A 17,833-nucleotide genomic window follows, 5' to 3' on the forward strand; every position below is an offset into this window, starting at 1 on the left:
AGGCTCCTGAGTGTGCTTTAACACTTTAGTGCACACTAACAAGGGTCTACATGGACCAATTAATGCATAGCACATTTGTGCGCTTTAGAAATCACACCCCCGTAAGTGCACATTACCCCACCATGGAGAGGATGCATTTATATAATTGAATTTGTAGTGGGAATTAATGATGAAATAAACTATTGGGATATAGTAGTTAAGGTAAGAGTATAAATTAATTGTTTGTATTAGGAAGAATTTGTAGCATTCCTCTGAACTGCAAAAGCTTATTATTATTAGAATCATAGAAATGTAGGGCTGGTAGAAATCTTGAGAAGTTATCAAGTCCAGCCCTCTTGAGAAGTCATCAAGTCCAGCCCTCTGTGCTGAGACAGGACCAAGTAAACCTAGACCATCCTTGACCGGTGTTTATCCAACCTGTTGGGGACTCCCCAACCTTGCTTAGAAGCCTGTTCCACCGCTTAACTACCCTTAGAGTTAGAAAGTTTTTCCTAATATCTAACCTAAATCTCCCTTGCCGCAGATTAAGCCCATTACTTCTTGTCCTACTTCCAGTGGACATGGAGAATAGATCAATGTCCTCTTTAGAACATCCTTTAACATATTTGAAGACTGTTACCCAGTCTCCCCTTAAGTTTTCTTTTTCTCAGGATTGATCAAACCCAGATTTTTTAACCTTTCCTCATAGGTCCGGTTTCCTAAACCTGTTGTCATTATTGTTGCTCTCCTCAGAATTCTCTACAACTTATCCACATGTCTCCTAAGGTGTCGCACCCAGAGTTGGACACACTACTCCAATTGAAGCCTCAGCAGCACCTAGTAAAACGTTACCTCCTGTGTCTTACATACAACATTCTTGTTAATACCACTAAGAATGATATTAGCCTTTTCCTAACTGCATCACATTCTTGACTCATGTTCAATTTGTGATCCACTCTAACCCCCAGATCCTTTTCTGCAGCATTACCACTAGTTTTTGTTTGCTTTTAGGAATGAGCACGTTGCTGATTTTTTCCCACTATGACAATGTGAATATTTTTGCTGTTATTTTTTAGGTCACAACGTTTAAATTTTGATGTATCATCTCCTAATGGAATTCTTCTCTTCAGAGAGGCTAGTAAAATGATTTGCACTTATGGTAGGTATCTGTTAATGTTTTCTTTGCAGTATAATTCTTTGACTGTTTTGTGAGGTAAAAGCCCTATTACTTTCATTCCCTTGAGCCTTGATGTATTTGTGAACAGTTAACAAGAGTATGAAGTGTTATGGCCAATATCAGCACATTATCCTGTACTCCTTGTCTGATACATACCTTAGGAGCTCAATTACACTCATAGACCGTGGAGTGCACTACTTACATCATTTGTTTCTTGCACACATGCATTCCACTCAGTGTGTGTACTCCCAGATCACCAAAGCCAGAGAAATTTGCTTAGCAGTACCAGTAGAGGCAGTGCTTGTTCCCTTTGTCTCATAGCCCCTCCTCTGGCTCTATAACAAAGGCACTGCCCCAGCCCCCCTCAGTTCCTTCTCACTGCCCGCAGCTAGAGTTGGAGTGCTCTGGGTAGTTTTTCTTCACACTGCCCCTTGTTTCTCTCAATTATTGAAAATTTCTTGTAAATGATTAGTTAGTGGTTTTTTAGTAGTACCTTAGGTTAGTTAGCTGCTGTTTCCTGGTGGAATGCCTTCCCCGGGATTTAAACCGTGCCCATCATGGGCAGGAGGGAGAAGGGGCTATTCCAAGTAATGATCCCCATATGCAGTGTTTGTTGTGCCTGGGAGAGGGGCACATTAAGTACAGGTGCTCTATCCCTAAGTCTTTCAAGAAAAGGACACAGGTAGCAAGAGATCTGAAGCTCAAGCAGCACCTGATGGAGCAAGCCATGAGGTGTACGTTAGCACCAAGGATGGGATCAGCCCCTCAGCCATCATTGGATCCTCAAAGTACCAGTGTTCCTCAGCAGAACTCAGAGGCAGCCTTTTGATGTTGTCTCAATACCAAGGAACGGGTCAGAGGTCCCTCATGGGTACTCAAGCAGCCATGGTGCCAGTCAGCAGCCAGTGAGAAATCATGTCAAGAGAAGAGCAAATCCACTCTCAAGGACAAGGAGACAAAGAGGCTGTCTCATAGGCAGGAAAGTTTATTTGCCCTCTCTACAAATGGAAACTGCAAATCAACAGGCATTGTTCTCAAGATATAACTTTGTAAATTGGGACTCTGACAAAATTCATGGAGCAATTGCATGATTCTTCTAGGGAGGACTTCAAGGCATTTGTAACGGAGGACAGTCTGGTGCCCAAGACATCATTACAGTCGGCCCTAGACTTAGCTGGCACAGCCTGTCATAACATTTTTCCCAGATCTGGACCTTAGCGTCCAAAATATGGGTGTTAGCATGAAAACCTCCAAGCTTAGTTACCAGCTTGGACCTGATAACGCTGCCACCAGCCAGGGATTTATACAGTGCCTAGCTCACTGTGGTCTCCCCAAAACCTTTCCTGGGGGACCCCAAGACTCAGATTCCTTGAGTCTCACAACAAAGGGGAATTAACCATTTCCCTTCCCCCTCCTCCCCACCAGGTGTTCCCTCCCTGAGTTCCTGGAGAGATATACAGAGGCAAGCTCTGTGAATCTAAACAGAGGGACTCCACCCTCCCTGTTTCCAGTCCTGGAAAACACAAGTACCGAGAGGGCTAATCTCTCTTTCCCCTTCACCCAGAGGGTATGCAAAGTCAGGCTAGTAAATCTAACACAAAGAGATTTTTCCCCTGACTTCTTCCTCCCGCCAATTCCCTGGTGAGCTACAGACTCAATTCCCTGGAGTCCCCACTAAAGAAAAACTCCAACAGGTCTTAAAAAGAAAGCTTTATATAAAAAGAAAGAAAAGGACATAAAAATGGTCTCTCTGTATTAAGGTGACAAATACAGGGTCATTTGCTTAAAAGAAAAAAATGAATAAACAGCCTTATCCAAAAAGAATACAATTTAAACATTCCAGCAACTACACATATGTAAATACAAAAAAAAACAATATAAACCTATTGTCTTACTATCTTCGTACTTACAACTTGGAAACAGAAGATTAGAAAGCCAGGAGATAGAAAAATCACTCTCATAGCCGAGAGGGCACAGACACAAGACAAAGAACAAATAACTCACACCCAAAACTTCCCTCCACCCAGATTTGAAAAAGTCTTGTTTCCTGATTGGTCCTCTGGTCAAGTGTTTCAGGTTACTCCTTTCCAGGTGAAAGAGACATTAACCCTTAGCTATCTGTTTATGACACAGCCTCCAGAGGTATGGCTACAGCAATCATGATGAGGAAAGCATTGTGGTTGCATAATTCATCATTATCTCCAGGTGGACTGCAGAGTGTAAAGGACCTTCCTTTCAATGGTTGATATCTCTTTTCAGATAAAACGAGCGGGACTTCTGTAAGTTGAGTGCAACAAATGCAGTCTTTGGGAATTTATACCCAAACCTCAAAAAGATGCCAATTTACTGGGCAACATTAGCAGAAATACTGTTCCCCAGCGATATTTTAGACAGACACCTTACCAACCAAGACAAAGCTACCCCAGGAAAGGAATAGATCTCACAAGAGAAGGTCTTCAGGGTCTAGTTTTACTCAGCCACTCCATCCCCCTCCATCACAGGGCAGAGAGCCTATTTGACTAGCATGTCAGGAGCAGCAGACCAGTTGTAAACATCCTAACCCCATCACCTCAGTTTGGGGACAGGCTCACCCACTTCTACAGTGCTGGGAAATAATAGCCATGGACAAATGGGTCCAAGATACTGCATTTGGGTTACGCCATACAATTTCTATCTATTCCTCACTCCAACCCTCCAATCTCATCCCTTTTCAAGGACCTCTCTCACAAATAATTGCTTTTCAGCACGTTCTCTGTGTGCCCTGGGAGCTATAGAGGAGGTCCCTCATCAATGTGCTGGATGAGGCATCTACTCCGGATATTTCCTAATCCGCAAGTCCATGGGAGGAGTGAGACCTATCATCAATCTCCTCAATCTCTACAGATACATCAAACATATCAAGTTATGCATGGTTGCTCTGGCTACTATTCCTTCTGGTCCGAATTGTAGCAATTGGTTTGCTGCTCTTGATCTCCAACACACTTATTTTCATGTGTTGATCTTTCTGGGCCACAGGAAGTTCTTGAGATTCCTAGTTGGCAATCATCATTGCCAATACACAGTTCTCCCCTTTGGCCTGTCCTTGGCTCCGTGTGTCTTTACCAAATGCGTGATGATGATGGCTGCCCATCTCAAGAGGAATGGAATTCATGTCTTTCCATACTTGGATAACTGGCTAGTAAGAGGAAAGTCTGAGAAGCAAGTCCTCAGTCACATCCCATTCAAGTTGGATCTTTTCAATCTGCTAAGGCTGATCCTGAACAAAAAGAAATCAGCACTGAACCCTATCCAAAAAATCGAGTTAATTTGGGCCCTACCAGACTCTACAAGTTCAAGGGTCTTTCTCCTAATTCTTTAAAATTCATTGTCTGTGACTGGGCCTCCAATTGCATCATGCACTCTCCAGCAATTGTTGAGACTAGTCCAGCATTCAAGTTACCACTCAATAGACGTTCTTGTGTGAGTACCGCAGGAAATACTGAACTCCCTGCAGTGGTGAACAATTCAGGACAATGTGTGTCAGTGGATTCACTTTGTCTGACACACGCCTACAAGAATATTTATCACCGTTGCCTCTTCCATAGGCTGGAGAGTGCATCAGGGATTGTGGACAGAACAGGAAGCATCTTCTCATATCAATGTACTGGAGCTTCAGGCAATATATAACATGTGCCAGGCCTTTCTGGATCACATCCAGGGAACAACGGTGCACATAGTCACGAACAATACCACTGTGATATACAGTGTCAACAAGTGTCAAAGAAAATGTCATGCTGGTAGCAGCTCACTTACTAGGTTCTCAGAATCAGCTAGCCAAGCACCTCAGCAGTACCTTCTCGGACAATTACGAGCGGTGGCTAAAAAACAGTGCTCAGGGACCTCTTCGAAGAATGGGGCCTCCCTTTCATCGACCTATTCATGACAAAGGACATAAGGAAATGTCATCAGTTCAGTTCCCGAGCAGGGTTCAGTCTGAGATCACTCACCGCATTTCATCTGAATTGGGGTCCAAGTCTGAAGTATGCTTTTTCTCCCTATCCCTCTAATCCCTCAGGTTAGCCTCAAAATCAGATTGGACCATACCAAGCTGATCCGGATTGTCCCAGCATGGCCAAAACAATGTTGGTTCTCCAACCATGCACTGTCAGTTTGACCTCCTAAGTCTCTCCCTCTTCTCCATGTCTTGTTAACTCGGCATCATGGCCACATTCTTCATCCAGTGCTGAACAGTCTACACCTTTCCTCAAGAATGTTGCATTGCTGGATGAGGAGAAAACTCAGTGCTCAGACGCAGTTAAAGAAGTTCTGCTTATTAGTAGAAAGTCATCTATTTGTCTTAAGTGGAAGAGGTTTTTGATTTGGGCGATCTCAAAGAGAATTCATCCTATGTCAGTCTAGATTCAGAATTTCTGGACTACTGGTTACATTTGAAGTCTTTGGACCCGGCTCTTAGCTCCTTGAGATTTCATTTGGCTGGGATTTCAGCTTTCCACCCTCTTATTCAGGGAAAGTTGGTCTCAGGCTGGCAAGCCACGTGCCAGCTCTCACCAAGGTTTTAGGCCTCAGCCAAGCACTGACAAATTCACTGCTGGAATCCAGTCTTTCACCTGTGTGTTAGCATAGTTAAAACGGGCATTTTATGTATACCAATGTGTTTAGTGTTCAGACTTTATGAAATACTTGTAAATTGCTGCATGCATTAATCTCACTTATGATATCTTAATCATATGCTGTGAAGTAATATTTAAGTGTTTGCTTTATAACTGTAAAAAATGTTTGCTCTGAAACTGTGAACCTTTCAGGAGGAATCATCTCCTGCTCACCAAGAAGGCTATCAAAACTAAATGGGCCATTGTGAGACACCACAATACAAAGACTTTTGTTAATTGGCCCTTCAAACCTATGAAGAGGCTAGTGTTGAAGGGTTTGTTCCATCAATTTGAATACTGGAAGAAAGAAAAAAAATCTGACAAGAAAATTTTTCATCTGTTTGCTGTTTGGACTCTCACAGGGCCAGAGCTGTGAAACAGAAACAGAGATCCCTAAAAGACATTCATATCTGACAGATTACTACAACTGTGTCATCTTTTAAAACCATAGACTGTAAGTCATTTGTGTATATAAATTTGCTTGCTTAATCTTATAATAACTATCTCATTTCTTTTTTCCTAGTTAATAAATTCTTAGTTTACTATAGAATTGGCTACAAGCATTGTCTTTGGTGTGAGCTCTAAGGTACAAATTGACCTGGGATAAGTGACTGGTCTCTTGGGACTCGGAGCAACCTGAATATTTTGTAGTCTTTCGTGTATAGCATCCAACTATCACCAAGTTCAGCTTTCCTGGGTGGCAAGATAGACCGGAATGCCCAAGGGGACCCCATCGTAAGACTGTTATAGTGCTTCAGGAGTTCACATTTGTTAGTAAGTTGGTGAAATTTAATTCTGGAACACACCCCAGTTTGGGATCTCTGCCCTGCTTTTTGGCAGTCTGCTCTGAGGTTGATGCACACAGTTGTGAGCCCTTCAGATTGTGTGACAGTCAGTATTTTCAAATCCTATGGTAGGTAGTTTTCTGAAAGGCATTGTCCGTCTTTTTCCACCGGTGAAGAAAATAGTGTCGTGGGACTGTAATACGGTGCTTGTGGCACTGTTGGGTCCACCGTTCAAGCTGATAGCAACATGCTTGTTAGCGCTCCAATCCCAGAAGAGACAGCCTTCTTGTTAGTTATAATGTAGGCTTACAAGTCAGTGAATTACAAGCCTTAATGGCAGATCCCAGTTCTTCAAAGACGAAGTAGCTTTAACGCCACATCCAAAATTTCTGTTAAAAGTGATATCTCAGTTTTACTTTATTCAGGTTATTTACTTACCTGTATTTTTTTCCCAAACCACACTTGAGTGCAAAAGAACAATTCCTTCATACTTTAGATGTGAGAAGGTGTTTGGCATTTTAACTAGAAAGGACTAAACCATTTTGTTTGTCACCTCGTCTCTTGGTATCTTATACTGAGCAAATGAAAGGACAATCAGTCTCAGCTCAGACCATTGCTAAGTGGATAATGATGTGTATTACTATGGCTTATGGAACAACTCATATTGTGCCTCCAAAGTTATTACAGGCTTGTTTGATGAGACTAAAGCAACAGCACTAGCGTTTCTCAGAGATGTTTCTATAATAGGTATCTGCAGAGGTGTAACATGATCCTAAGTAGAAACCTTTGCTAGACATTAGACTATAACCACGGAATCTGGGGCCAATGCAAACTTTGAGAAGACAGTTCTACGGTCTCTGTGTAAAAAGATTCTGAGCCCCATCTCCTAGTGAATGGCGTGTGAGTCACCTGAGTGGAATACATGTCTGCAGCCACTCGAAGAAGAAAAGACAGCTACCTGTGTTGTAACTCTTATTCTTCGAGATGTGGATGCAGACATTTATTCCATGACCTACACTCTGTACCCTGTGCACCTGGGTTTGGTGCAAAGGAGCTATAGGGTGCACCGCAATTATATAGCTGGGGAGGAGCTATGAGGCAAAAACATGATCATCACCCATGGGGTACTGCTAGGTGACTTTCTCCAGCTTTGGTGCCCTGAACACACTCACACCTGAGTGGAATACGATTGCATCGACATCTCAAAGAACAACAGTTGTAACATGGGTAAATAACTGTGTTTTACTTTGTAGTATGTGTCTTCTATCAACTTTTTATGTATTCTTTTCAGAAATGAAAACACTCTTTGGATGTTTGATCCAAAGCTACAGGTTGATAGCTCTGGAGTGACTGCATGTATCCAGAATATATTCCAGCAGCTCCAAAACATAATGGGCCCATAACAGCTTCACTCTTGAGCACTGTTTAGACATTTATAAGTTGCCTCATCTTTCCAGCTCAAGACATGCACACAATTAAAACAGGTCTCTAACATCGTGACATCAGCTATCTATATTGGGATTCAATCCATATTTTGAAAGAAATGTTACTAAGTTTTTGTAATGGCACTTTATTTTAAGGAAAGACCATATAAATCCTTTTTTTTTTAAAGAAACAAAACGTGTGTCTTTAAATTTGTGTTTACTGCACTTACGGCTACATTGTGGGGCTGGAATTGGTATGTGTTCCATGGCTTCTTGTTAAAAGATACTTAGATGTAATTACACATTTGATTTGTAGTGTACAGAGGCAGTCAGGATATGCAGACTGCAGAAAGCACTTATTTAGGGAAGGAAAAATGATTCCAAGTAAATCTTATTTCTAATAAACTCATCTCCACCATTTTATTTTCAACTACATCAGTTAGTGTGCTGCCACGGTTTTTCCAACCTGTTTTCAACTAAATTTATGAGAGTGATTAAACAAAATAAAAAACATTTCAGCTCAGGAAAAGATAAAAACTGGTAAACTTTTAAGCATCCTAAATACTATTAGCTATGCATTTAATTTAGATTTAATTGCTATGTGCTTCCTCTTGATGATCAAAGAGTTAGATAGTTATGTTGTTGCTTTAAGCCTAGTTGACTCATTCTTCCTGGATCGCCGTGCAATCCTGCTGTCCATTTTTTCCTGACTCAATCGACTTTTACCATCCTTTTTTTCATTTTGAAAAATCACCTAGTCATTGATAACTCATCAATTGGCGTATGCCTTGTAACCCTTGCCCTCTCATCTACTCCATCTTTATTGGATCTCACCCTGCTCCATTCATAACTGATGGTAACTTTTCTCCACATTCTGAAAAAAACTTCACTCGCTAGCTGCTGTCCCAAAAACCTTTTATGGTGGACCTGGGAAGCCCAATAAATTCTCAGTCCCCCAGAAGATTGTCAGCCCTTGCCAGAAGGAATCTAATGTCTTCCGGGTCTTGCTAGACAAGAGCTGTGCTATTCAAAGGAAAGGCCTAAGGCAGTACCAGATTTAAGATTAGTAGTAGAGTTGAAGAGATTACTGGAACCCCCATTGGGACAGTTACCTCTCCCTATTCCTGAAGATGCTATGATGGAAGATGAGACAAAGCCTCAATGTTTCTAGTTCTATGACTTGTGTTATACAAGAGGTCAGACTAGATGATCACAGTGTCTTTCCTGGCCTTGGAATCTATGAATCTGCCATAAATAATATATGTTAAGATAGATTTGATTATTTCAAATAATTATGACAAGATTTCCAAGTACCATAGTATTTATCTGCCAAGCTGTCCTGCAGTGCTCAAGACCATGAGTGCTCAAGACCTCAGGGCAGACTGTTAAGAACCAGGGTATGAACCCCAAATTGGTTGTGAGTTCTGCACTTAGATTTTGCCAACCAATTATCAAGTGTAAACCCCTCAGGCACTATAACAGTCTTAACATGGAGTCACAGATGGTATCCTTGGGTACTCCAGTCTGCTTACCCCAGGTCAGTTGCACTTTAGATTTCATACCGTAGCCAATCCTATAATAAACTATCTAAAGATATATTAACTAGGAAAGGAAATAAGGAAGTTATTTGCAAAGTTAAAGCAGGTAAACATATCTACACGCAAATGAGTTCCAATCTTAAATTTCAAAAAGTAATAGAAACTGGTTACAGATGTTATTAGTGAGCTCAATGTATGCAGCAACTCACAAACATTCAATAAAGTCTAATCACTAAAACATATTCTTACAATTCTAATACCTAGTTTAATAATACTAACACACTGGTGAGCCAAACAGGTTCCAGTTAAATATCTGTCAGTGTTCATGGGAACTTTGGCATGAGCTGGCACCTTCTCTGCCAGCATCACAGTATCCACGTTATTTTGTAGTTTTTAATAACTGTCCATATAGTCGTTAGCAGCGTTGAAAGGGCTCTGGAAGGCAATAATGATCTTTTCAAAGACTGATTATGACAGATTGGGAAATCATTAACTTCTCTTTTCTTGTATGAGTAATTGGGGTAATCTGTGTGGACAACACATCTTGAAGAACCACAGTTACTGTAGGATAAGTAACCCTTCTTTCTTCATTTTCATTTTGTCTCCTTTTGAAAATGTTAATAAAGGAGATGTGGGTCCTACTATGCCAAAGAGAGACTAACATGATTATAGGCATGTTTAAAGGTAACTAAGGTTTTCCCAACATGTTTGAAAATGTTTGAATCATTCTACAGGACAAAAACATGCAGGTGAAGGTTTCTGGATTACAGTGAACCTTGCCAACACAATTTGGTATTTCTCCGATTTAGTTTGTTATAACGGGCAGTAAAGCCATTTCAAGAGACTAAAATAAATTGGCTTACAATCATCACTATTAAAATGCCACCATTTATCACCAGTCACCACAAGATAGTGTCTGACATTTTAAGTATAGGGAAATGCTGTGGAATCTCATATGTTGGCCAGTATTGACTTTTTATGGCAACAAAACTAAGAGCAATTTTAATTTATTTTTAACAAGATGCAATGGAGGCACTCTATCTCAGAGTAACTAAACTTTAGTCCATAGGATTTTATCATTCAATTGACATTTCTTTAACATTTAGGGGTATACTTCTGAGTCTTTGGAAGGGGGCAGGTGTTGTTCTCTGGGGCAATGAGCAAAGGACTGGGAATCCAGAGTTTGGGATTCTTATCCTAGCTCTGGCAGAGACTCACTGCGTGGTCTTGGCCAATCCAGATCACCTTTTTGTCAGTTTCCCAATCTGTAAAATAGGGATAATGCTACTTCGAGAGAGAGAGAATTAATTAGTTCATGTCTCTACGGTTATATGAGTGTGTAAAGCACTATATAAATTATTATTAGAGATCTCCGGCTAACTGGAGTATCTAAATCCCTGTCCTGTCCTTTGAAGGATTACACCCCTTGTTAACATTTTTTTTTTTTAACAGAAGTTGAGAGTCTTGTATAGCAACATGATTTTATGAAGTGGAGCTTTAAGAAAAACACCATACAACACAAGACTAATGATATAATTGCAAAAATTGGCAACACAGATGCATATTTTGTATAAATGTGGAAATAAACTTAGTTATAGTGTGATTTACATCAGTAGGTGAAATGAGGGATTATGTTAATACAGACTTTTTCTCTATTCCTCTCAGATAATGATATCCTCAGTCACAGAGACATATCTATATCCAGTTGGTAAAAATTCTGCTTTTAGAATTCTGACCGGCACCAAACTAATAACAGGAAAATTCCAGATCATGGCTCAGTTACACTGAGGATCCTCTTGATCTATAAATCAATTCAAAACCTCGGTACAAGCTGTCTCTCTGTCTGGTCAACCCTGCAATGCACAAGCAGCAGCTGAGGTCATCTGATGCCAGTCCGCTTTTTTCACCAGTACCTAAGTGTGCTGCACTGGTGATTATTATTACAACTCTTTGGTTTCCTCAGTCTGGAGCTCCTTGATCAAAGCTGTCTGGCATGTGATTCTTTCCTTTTTTTAAATATACACACTGCATGTCTAAGAAAATGTGACCTTCCTCTGGCAATGAAAAACTATTGCCTCGGGCCTTGTTTCTCCTACAGTACCGTTACGTCAACCATGCATTTGCTGTCTGGAAATGCACTTTCACTCTTGTCTTATTTCTTAAACATGAATGACTTTTCTGAACATTCATTTGGGAGGACTGTACACTTTTTTCCACTCACAACTTGCATTTTAGGTGGATTGGCATGTTTATGGACTGCTGTATATACACAAACACGTGCTGCATTCTGTATTTCTGTATTCTATAAGAATTATGTGTTCAAGTAAAAAAGGGAGCGTGTTTGCAGATTTATATATCTCTTCTCTCCACTTCACTCTAAGTGGAACACTCTCTGTAGTGTCCTATGTAATGGCAGATTGGTATATAGGGATATCTTACATATTGCAATGAAGAGTATGGTATAAACGCCTAAGGACCTCACTTCCAGAGGTAGTGAGTATCTTCAACTCCTGTTGTCTTTAACTGCAATTGTGGGTGCATGGTACTTCTGAAAGTCAGACCCTAAATAAATGGATACATACTGTTAAGTCTGTTTACCAGTTGCTGTGCTGTGAATGCTGTGGCACCAGCAACTAAAATCTCCATTACAATACCTTGTCACTGACATGGGTACTCTGGCAAAGGCAATTTAGTTTAAGCAGACTTTGTGATAGAATGCAGTGACTGAAGTGGTGTGAAAAAAAACAATCCTACATTCATTTGGACTTGGCTTAGACTCCTGCTTGAGAGGTAAACTCTCATTGTAACACTCCATAGTTAGTCTGGCAAAAGATACTGTGTTGTATCCCTTGTAGCCAGTATGACTGAATGATAAAAATCCTCACGAATACAAATAATTAAAAAAATTTCTGTCAGTGGGGGAATTTGACAGGATTTAGGGACAGTGAAGTCCACCATTCTTAGGAATATTCGGTCATTGAATTTCACTTGTAGTTCTGTATAGACATGTCTAATTCTTAGGGCTTGTCTACATAGGGACATCCAGGAAAGTTAATCCAAATTAATTAAAGATGTGAATTTGAACTACATTAATTAAACTGCATTAAATCCATGTGTGAATGCTATTATTCAAAATTGGAGTGGCCTTAATTTGCTTTAGCTCAATTCACTTTGTAATTCATTTTAACTAATCCACTTCAGAATCACACCTTCTGTTAATTCAGGTTAACCTTCCTGGATGTCCCTGTGTAGATAAGCTGTAAATCTCCTTGTTATATGTTCTTAGGTTCTAAGCTGAAGAAGAACTGTTTTCCAGTGCATTTTGGGAGCATCTATTACTTTGTTTTGTGGTTTCTTTACATTTTTAGTAACACCTCTACCTCTCTGTTATAAGAGACTGACATAAAAATAATACTTTCAATATGCTGTTTTTATTTATCTACATTCTGTCATGATATACTTTGATATAAGTTTTTAATTTTGCTTCAGCTTTCAGCTGTTCTAGCAGCTACTATACAGGGTCAGCACTGAGGTTAGCCACAGTAGCACAAAACAATTTCCTGTTCTCAGAGCCCAGGTAACATTTGGATGAGGATTAAATTTTACCACATTTTCTAGTAGCCAGAGACAATTATTTCTAATGAGCTTTAAATTGCTTCTAGAACATGTATTTCAGAACATAGTGTTGCAATCCATTCAGTCCTAGCAACTTAATAAAATAACCAAAAATTTAAAAATAAATGTTAAATTGTTCCTTGCTGTATTAGTATTATTAGATTTTTAATCTACTGCCCAATTTAAAAATTGATTGTTTTTTTTAGGCTCAGCTACTATTTTTCTATTTCCTTCTTTTGTAGCTTAGTATTGGCATTTACAGCGACACCTGTTGGTGGAGGAGAATGCTAAAATATACTGTTATCCATTGTAGACTCTCACAAATGCCAACATCCAGTTTTTGTCTCCTCTGAAAACATTAGGCATCCAATTTTTGAAAATCTTGGCCTTGAGCATATTGGTTATGTTGCTTGAAGAGTCTTTGCTCATGTTTCATTGCGGGTGCAACTTGTGGAATATACCCTCCCCTTTTTCTTCTTTTCACTATAGTCCTCTGTCATGGTATAATTCCCCACTCTGAACCTTAGCGTCCAAGAGATGGGGTACCAGCATGAATTCCTCTAAGCTCAATTACCAGCTTAGAACCTGTAGCGCTGCCACCAACCAGGATTTTCAGTGCCTGGTACACTCTGATCTCCCCAAAACCTTGCCCAAGGACCCCCAAGACCAGACCCTCTGGATCTTAACACAAGGAAAGTAAACCCTTTCCCCCACCATTGCCTCTCCCAGACTTCCCCTCCCTGGGTTACCCTGGAAGATCGCTGTGATTCAAACTTCTTGAATCTTAAAACAGAGAGGAAAATCCACCTTCCTCCCTCCTTCTCTTTCCCCCTCCCAGACTCTCCCTGAGACAGAAAGTAATCCTAACACAGAGAGAAAATTAACCTTTCTCTCCCCCTTCCCTCCTTTCTCCCCACCAATTCCCTGGTGGATCCAGACCCAGTCCCCTAGGGTCTCACCAGAATAAAAAAAACAATCAGGTTCTTAAACAAGAAAAACTTTTAATTAAAGAAAGAAAAAACAGTAAAAATTATCTTTGTAAATTTAAAAAAATGGAATAGGTACAGGGTCTTTCAGCTGTAGACACTGGGAACACCCTCCCAGTCTAAGTATACAAGTACAAATTAAAATCTTTTCAGCAAAATACCAATTTGGACTCCTTTCAGCCAAATACACGTTTGAACTTCTTCCAACCAAATACATATTTGCAAATAAAGAAAACAACCATAAGCCTAACTCACTTTATCTACCTAGTACTCACTGTTCTGAATCTATAAGAGCCTGTATCGGAGAGATTGGAGAGAAACCTGGTTGCACATCTGGTCCCTCTGAGCCCCCAGAGTGAACAACAACCAAAAACTAACAGCACACACAAAACTTCCCTCGCTCAAGATTTGAAAGTATCCTGTCCTCTGATTGGTCCTCTGGTCAGGTGACAGCCAGGCTCACTGTTCTTGTTAACCCTTTCCAGGCAAAAGAGATATGAAGTACTTCTGTTCCATTAACTCTTAACTATCTGTTTATGACATCCTCCAATTTTATTTTATCCGGTGTTATTATAGTCATGTTGGTCCCAGAATATTCAAGAAACAAGATCTGAAGAAGAGCTTTGGGTAGTTGGAAAACTTGTGTGTCTCTCTCCAACAGAAGTTGGTCCAATAAAAGATGTTACCTCATCCACCTTCTCTTCAAATTTATTTAAGCATCCAGGAGACTTATTTGCCTTCTTTTCAGTTGAATAGAACATGCCCAAGAATATTAGTATGTAAAATGATACCATGTCTGTGTCTGATATTTGCAATGTGCCAAACTACCAATGTGAAAGTTTGTTGCTTTGTTATCTGTTTTATCATTCCAATCCAGATTTTAAAAAGACAGTTTACCTTTTGTGGGTGCAAAATATCCACATATATTTTCACACTACCAATAGATTTAGGGGTTACATCCTACCACTCGTTTGATTTAAGTACCCAATTGCAGTGCAGATCATGTAGTTAGTAATTGGAGTGGTAGAACTTGCATCCAGAGTTAGTTGTGAGAACAAAATTAATGCAAGTACAATATTTACAGATGCAAAATTGCATCAGCATAAACAGAATGGTGGGTGAAAGCCCCCTTAAAATCAGGCCTTGTTATGAATTAAATGACATTAAGTACTGTCACTTATATTGTTGGTTTATGTATTTATTTCTGAAGGATTACTTCAAGTGAGTGGAAGAACAGTAACAGAAAATCAGTGCTGAGCTTACATCTCACTCTTTAGCAGCTACCCTCCTATGAGAAGTGAGTGGTCCAATGAGGAGGGTGCTTAAGCCAGAATAAGAGTGCTTTATTCTAAATTAACTTAATCCACATGGACACTCTTATTCTGGAGTAAGAGTATTCACGTCTATTGCCTCATACTAGCAACACCAAATATTTACAGTCCTGTAATATTTTTACATTAGAAATACTGAGATTAACTGAGTGGGTCACAGCTGTGGACTGGTAAAATAGTTGGTTTTGTAATGGACATATCAGTGGTATGAGTGGTGTATTTAATGTGTGTGTACATAAACAACCATCCCAAGAGGCCACCGTAGTAATAGATCAAAACCAGGCTAAGTTACAGTATGCAAAACTATCAGTTAAGGCCCTGATTCTGCAGTCAGATCCACCATCCACACTGAAGGCTCTGTGGCTGTGCCTGGGTTGAAAGGTCTGTGCCAATTGAGGATGTTGGCCTACGTCGGTAACTGAAACTCCATAGATTATGTTTTTACTTTTTACACTCTTAATTACTCAGCAGCTTTTTAAATATATTCATGCTATGTATGTAAAATGTTCCAATTGTTTTTTACTATAAGTATGAAAGCAGAAGCCTATCCAGGTAGGCAGTAATAAAAAATAAAGACAAAAAGTGATAAAAGAGTGAAATGAAAATGTTAAGTGACAGAGCTATCCAGATTTGCAACTGTTTATGTAAGTTTCTTTCTCCTTTTCTTTTTTTGTCTGAACAGGTAATCAGATCCTGTCTCTTGGGACTCTGTCAAAAGATCAGGTTTATCCACTGAAACTCAAGGGCATTTCCATCTGCTATTCTGCTCTCAAATCTGCCTTATGTGGAAATTATGTCAGCTTTGGCGTCTTCAAGTTGTATGGGGACAACCACTTTGACAATGTACTCCAGGCCTTTGTCAAAATGCTGCTTTCAGTATCCCACAGTGACTTGCTTGTAAGCAATTATTCATCTTGGGAGTCTTTATGTGAAATATGAAATAATATCACCACAGGCTTCAAATTGTTATAATGAGACAGCAGGATCTAGAACAGCTCAAATGCAGTTTATATTTTTAGTCCAGTTATTTGAGTGTATTTGTAGTCACATCCAGAATATTAGTATTTACATGTATGATAGAATTGTCATAGCAAATTGTAACATTTCCAGAATATTCACAAAAATATTTCTGGGAAAGAGAGAAGCCAGTTCTGGCTTTTTATGTCCGGGCAAACCAATGAATTCATAGGGGTTCCCTGTGTGTAATTTAAAGCAGTATTTGGCCCTATATGATCAGTCAGCCTGGGATTAATGTGAATTTATATAACTCTTGTGGTGTGTTTTCTATAAGACAGCATTAAAATTTTAGCCAAACTTCTTTGGGATGTCTAATCTCATATCAGTGGAGCTGTCACTTCTCAAAGACAAGAAATCAAGTGCATGATCAACCTTAGCTTGGATCATGGAACTTTCTTCAGAACATTTTCATTTGGAGCTGCCATTTTCTGCACTAAGGGATGAATCAGATAGAGATGCTAAAAACTCAGACTTTTGCCTTAGCCCTTTTGAAAAATTACCCCAGCCAAATACTGGTATATAGCTACATGATAGTGGGTGTCCATGCAGCCAAGACTGACAGTCATGCCAGTAGTGAAGGTAATGCCCCTAATAACTCTCTCTGAAGCCTTGATCCTGCAAATGGATCCAGACAAGCAGATATTTATGCCCACACAGAACCCAATTAAAGTCAGTGGACACAAGGATCTGTCTATGCTGGTCAAGTAGCAGGATCATTGCACAAGACAATAATCACTGTGATGCGGTCAGCCAACATGGGGTTAGTCTCAGAAAGTCTTCTACATACATGAGGAAGCACTCGCCACTGACCTGTCGAACTGGTCCCAGAACACTTGATCTGACTAATGTTTTATATCAGTTTTACTGAGCTGCTAATGGGATTTAGCGTAAAAAGGTTAATATGACTTCATTACCTAGGGATTTTTGTAAACTAAAACTGAGTTTATGTATTTGTATGGCAACCTATAATCATAGATGTCCACCATAGATAGAAAGGTTTTTTTTTTTGGTAGAAAAAGGCTGTTAATTTAACAGAGACACCTCTAACCCGATATAACACAACTGGATATAACGTAAATTCGGATATAATGCGGTAAAGCAGTGCTCCGGGCGGGGTGGGGGGGAGGAGAAGAGGGGCTGTGCACTCTGGTGGATCAAAGCAAGTTTGATATAACACTGTTTCACCTATAATGTGGTAAGATTTTTTGGCTCCCGAGGACAGCGTTATATCGAGGTGGAGGTGTAATTGGGACTTATTACAGCATCATTCTGTGCATTTTTATAATCCTGTTAATATTTCAGCCAGCTTTGCATTTTTAATGCTATAATTTC

General features: G+C 39.8%; 1 protein-coding gene across 3 annotated transcripts in view; it reads left to right on the forward strand.

Annotated features, from left to right (window-relative positions):
* Positions 1 to 17,833, forward strand: part of RANBP17 (RAN binding protein 17) — a 271,780-nt gene that overhangs the window by 196,329 nt on the left and 57,618 nt on the right. For all 3 annotated transcript variants that reach the window (XM_030572154.1, XM_030572155.1, XM_030572157.1), the window contains 2 exons: positions 1,056 to 1,138; positions 16,167 to 16,381. In XM_030572154.1, coding sequence (XP_030428014.1) covers positions 1,056 to 1,138; positions 16,167 to 16,381 — 298 coding nt within the window. The remainder of the gene's footprint in view (positions 1 to 1,055; positions 1,139 to 16,166; positions 16,382 to 17,833) is intronic.

The sequence above is a fragment of the Gopherus evgoodei genome, chromosome 8, assembly GCF_007399415.2.
Source record: "Gopherus evgoodei ecotype Sinaloan lineage chromosome 8, rGopEvg1_v1.p, whole genome shotgun sequence".
NCBI lineage: Eukaryota > Metazoa > Chordata > Testudines > Testudinidae > Gopherus > Gopherus evgoodei.